Source organism: Penaeus japonicus, unplaced genomic scaffold (genome assembly GCF_977035675.1).
Source record: "Penaeus japonicus unplaced genomic scaffold, GWHDUDI00000001_assembly GWHDUDI00000035, whole genome shotgun sequence".
Classification (NCBI taxonomy): domain Eukaryota; kingdom Metazoa; phylum Arthropoda; class Malacostraca; order Decapoda; family Penaeidae; genus Penaeus; species Penaeus japonicus.
The window spans coordinates 28307234-28312417 of record NW_028234437.1 but is presented as its reverse complement, the minus strand read 5'-3'; the positions used below and the strand labels follow the sequence as shown (position 1 = coordinate 28312417).

Here is a 5184-nt window from a genome sequence, read left to right as displayed (position 1 = left end):
GAAAATTAAATGGCACAGGATTGCATCCATTTCGACTATCTAGGAGTCGAGTACCCACTTTAGACCTTTAATAATTCTGTATAAACATTTGATAAACTTGCATCTTCATTTCATGTGCTTTAAACACATTTAAAGTTTGCATTTTAGAGAATTCTACCGTAATAAAATCTTCGATAAGCTTTTGGTAAAATGCAACTTCTACCCAGTCGAAGATAACCATTAGTTTGAAGCCAGATGGAAGTTCCTAAAACAATGTTTTATAGACAGCCCAAATGGCAAAAAGATTAGATTCTTATTTGCTCACATGATCCATGGATTGGGAAATTTGCCATGGCTTTAAGATACATTGTTTGGTTACATCCCTCTTCCACATTCAAGTTCAATCGTTTACAGGCATTAGCCTTTCCATTTGGAATTTATGCAGGTTTTATGGGCACCTGTGCAATAGGTTAAAATCTTGCCGTTCAACTAGCAAACAAATCATTTCTACCGTTAATGTAAGGAACAAACCTATGACAAGGGATGTTGACAATGCAAGCCATCGATAAAAAAAAAAAAAAAAGTGATCTGTTGCATCATCTTGTTTGATTGTGCCTTTAGAGGCAGAAAACAAGGCATTTTCTAGTGCCTCTTGCAAACTGAAGCTTTTAATTTCCTTGGACAAAGCCATGTTTCACCAATGAGTTATGGGAGGTTATGTGATCATGATATTGACACTCCCTTTATGGTCAAATTTTAGGATCGATCTAGAGATATTTCTGGAACTAGGAGCAAGAAATAAGCAACTAGTATTAAAATTTATTAAAAATTAACTTTGAGACAAATCGTAGATAAAGTCATCCTGGTCCACCAAGATGGCAAGCTGGTACACTGGGTCTCCTTCCCAGGACCTGGGAAGACCTGTAAGTAAATTCATAATTATAGTCAAGCATTAGAAAGTTATATGCAAGACAAATCTAGATAAACCTATGAGCACGCCGAGTTGTAAATTAATGAAAGTTCCTTACAGGAGAACAAGGCCATTCAAAATAAGTAATTACTCACTAGGGACAATAGCCATCAGGTATACTGCATCGACTGAAGGGGTAGGTTTCGTCCTCGCCATGGTCCTCCACACAATTCCCCACTCCTGCGGATTCAACCTTCCACTTGTAGCCGTCAGGGCACTGGAATCGGTCCTGCATCATCTTGCCACCCATTACGTAGCATTCGAAGTAATTACGTGAATTCAATAAGTCTGGGTATCGTCCCTCCTGCTGGCACACGAACTGGTAGAGGCAAGGGTCCTCACACGCCCCCGTCTTCTCGTTGAACATCAAGCCACTGTTGCACGTTAACGATTTCTGCAGCCATCCATCACTCAGAGGAATGCACGTGTGGTATTCACTACAGTTGTTAGGGTTAGCGAAGGTACCCGCCATCGTGCAATGTGACGCAGTACTTCCACCCTTGCATTGTGCGGTGGCTTGGTCGAAAGACATTCCACCTGGGCACTTGTAGCCCTCGGGTTTAGATCCCACGTTCTTGCAAGCGAAGAACCTCTGTGGATCATAAGGGTCAACTTGGAAGGAATTGGCAGTCTGACAGGTGCATGCCGCAGGTTCTCCCGGGTAGCATACACCCCCTCCAAACTCGGTCTTTACTGCACAGAAGTGATCATCGATGCAGCGACGAGTGAAAGCTTGACCCTTCACACACATGACCAGAGTCTTGCAGTTTGCACAGATGAATTCATCAGGCCTGGCCTCACATAGATGCGAGTACGGGAAGTTATCTGGAGTAACGCTGCGTTCACCTCGTGAGCCCCTGTAAATGAGGGTTAGCACATTAGGAGGAAATTAGATTTAATCTATTTCATTTAAATAAAGCCATTTACGTGGAAATATACTTACTCTTCCGCCGTGACAACGGCAAGTCCAGCGGCTACCTGGAAAGGTATACATAACATGTTTAAGCTAAAATGTGCATCAGGAATGATAAATTCTGCAAAACTAAGGGGATTAAATTTTCTTAAAGCCTTAGTAATAAGGCCCTAATTACAGCTCTAATTATCCAGCAAGTAGATGAGAAGTAGATTTACATTTTACACATCTACACAATGAATACGGTCAAAGCAACATATTAAATAATTAAGCTTCATCTTGTCTACATGTACTTTATTCTTAAGTCAAACTTTGTAACCTAAATACAAGAGGATTTTGCACAATATACATTATCCGATTTAATTATAATATAGGTAATGTAACAAAACCATTACTTAAAGAAAACACTTATTACTTACCAGGAGGAAGACGTTGTAAGACCTCATCTTCGACTTGTCTGACCAGAAATCGTTCTGTTGCCGTTTTATACATTATTTTCATTTTCTTCTTACGAGGAATACAGAAAAAGATGATGACGTTTAGACTTTCTACGCCCGCCATCTCGTATCAGTGCGTTGTCATAGAAAACGGAAGCTCGTATTATTTTAGCTTACATATACATCAATACATGTACCATATCAGTGATCATCATTATAGTTGTTGTTATCGTTGCTATTATCATTCTCATCATTATCATTCATGAGAATTTAAAAGTAGTCGTAGATTTTCTCCTCATAACATTGGTGGGTCCGACCTTCACCAAATTCCTATGCTAGAAACTTTGTGCATACATACATATATATTCATATACAATTATAAGAATATATATATATATATATATATATATATATATATATAAATATATATATATATTTATATATATATACTATTATATATATATATATATTCATACATATATATGCGTGTGTGTATTTCTATCTATCTATATTATATCTATATATAATATATATTGTGTGTGTGTGTGCGTGCGTGCGTGCGTGCGTGCGTGTGTGTGTGTGTGTGTACATATATGCACATATCTGTATGTATGTATGTATATATATATATATAGATAGATAGATAGATAGATAGACAGATAGATAGATATATGCATATGTGTATACATATGCACACACACATACACAAATTATATATATATATATATATATATATATATATATATATATATATATATATATATATATATAATATATATTATATATATATATATCATATTATACAAAATAGATCATATATATTTACACACACACACCACACACACACACACACACACACATATATATATATATATATATATATATTATATATATATATGTACATATGCATAAATATATATAACATATGAATACACATATATTCTTTATTACAATATACTTTTAATATACTTCAATGTAATACAATGTATACATGTATGTATGCATTATATACATATTATCATATATTATGAAAACATAAAAGCCATATATGAATATGCCCAATATACAATATATGTACATAATATTACTATATGGTGTGTAAATATATTATATATTAACATATATTTTAAAAATTAAAATAATATAATTATAAATATATAATATATATAATATAATAAAAATTATATAAAATAATGTTTTTTGGGGGGTTTTGTTGTTGTTTTTAAATCTTGATTATTTTATATATATTATATATATATATATAAATATAAATTTTTTAATAATAGAATAAATATATGGCTTTTATATATAATTATATATAATATATATTATTTAAATAATATTATATATAAAAATGTGTGTGCAATCTCTCTCTCTCTCTCTCTCTCTTTTTACATATATATATATAAATTTTATAATAAAATAAATATATATATATAATATATTATATAAAAATATATAATATATATTAAAATTAATAATATTATAATTAATAAAATATATAATTTGTGTGTGTGTAGGGTGGGCATTTTAATACCAAAAACAATACTATCTTATGTTACCTATCCCCATCTATCTTCTATCTATTATTACTTTTAAATATATATTATATATGAATATAAGTTAAGAAGTATATAAAGGTATTATAAATTATATTATATTTTATATATATAATATATATACAACATAAGAATATGCATAATGTCCCACACACAACACACACACACAACCCAAACACACACACACACGCCACACCCCCAACACCAACCCACACACACACATATATAATACTATTTATAGAGAGATAGTTTTAAATAGACACCCCACACGCATATATATGTATGAATTTTTAAAAATTTTATATTTATATATATATAATTTTATATATTATATTCTTAAAATTGTATATGAAATTTTAAGATGTATGCACAAAGTTTTCCAGCTGGGAAATTTGGTGAAGGCCCGGCCCCCACCAATGTTATGGGGGAAAAAATCTCAATTTTTTAAATTTAAGAATGAAAATGTTTTAAATGATAAACAAAAACAAAACATAATGATGATCACTGATATGGTTTTCCTGTTGATTAATGTAAGCAAAAAATAAAACGAGCTTCCGTTTTCTATGCAAAGTCTGATACGAGATGGGGGGGGTTTTAAAAAATTTAAAAACGTCATCATTTTTTCTGTTTCCTCGTAAGAGAAAAAAAAATAATTTTAAAAAAGGCAAAAAACGATTTTGGTCAGAAAAATCAAAGATGGGGTGTACAACGTCTTTCCCCTGGTAAGCAAAAGGTTTTAAAAGTAATGTTATTTGTTCCTTACCTGATTATAATTAAAATCAGATAATGTTAGTGTCAAAATCCTTTTTTATTTTAGGTACAAGTTTGTTAAGAATAAAGTACATGAGAAAAGATGAAGCTGATCTTTAAATGTTTGCTTTGACCGTATTTTTTGTTAAAAATTTTAAAAAAGTAATTTTAATTCATCTTAAATTAATGACCTACGTAAATTAGGCCCTTGTATACAAAGGGCTTTAAAAGCAAATCCCTTTTATTGCAGAACTTCATCACCCCGATGCATTCTTACTTAAACATGTTTTGATTCTTTCCAGGGCCGCTGACTTGCCGTTGTCACGGCGGAGGTAAGTTTTTTCAACCGTAAATGGTTTAAATTTAAATTTAAATAGATTAATCTAATTTGCTTTTAATGTCCTAACCCTCCTTTACGGGGGCTCGCGGGTGCGCGGCGTTACCCCAGATACTTCCCGACTCGCATCTATGTGGGACAGGCCTGATAAATTTTCATTTGTGCAAACGCAAGCCCTGGCATGGTGGGAAGGGCAAGCTTTCACTCTTCGTGCATCGTTTAACTTCTGTGCAGTAAAA

At 32.3% G+C, this 5184-nt stretch overlaps 1 protein-coding gene across 4 annotated transcripts; it reads right to left on the bottom strand.

Annotated features, from left to right (window-relative positions):
• Positions 1-786: 786 nt before the first annotated feature.
• Positions 787-2373, bottom strand: LOC122244691 (uncharacterized). Of its 4 annotated transcripts, none has more exons than XM_043002663.2 (4): positions 2282-2373; positions 1893-1927; positions 1045-1806; positions 787-900 (listed from the first exon to the last, which is right to left on the bottom strand). In XM_043002663.2, coding segments are annotated over exons 1-4 (825 nt in total). In that variant the 5' UTR covers positions 2309-2373; the 3' UTR covers positions 787-899. The 4 variants fall into 4 exon arrangements, with proteins under 4 accessions (XP_042858597.2, XP_086387289.1, XP_086387290.1 ...); XM_086531163.1 differs by having other exon boundaries at positions 1893-1923; positions 2278-2312; XM_086531164.1 differs by lacking the exon at positions 787-900 and having other exon boundaries at positions 1044-1806.
• Between the last annotated feature and the right edge of the window lie 2811 nt (positions 2374-5184).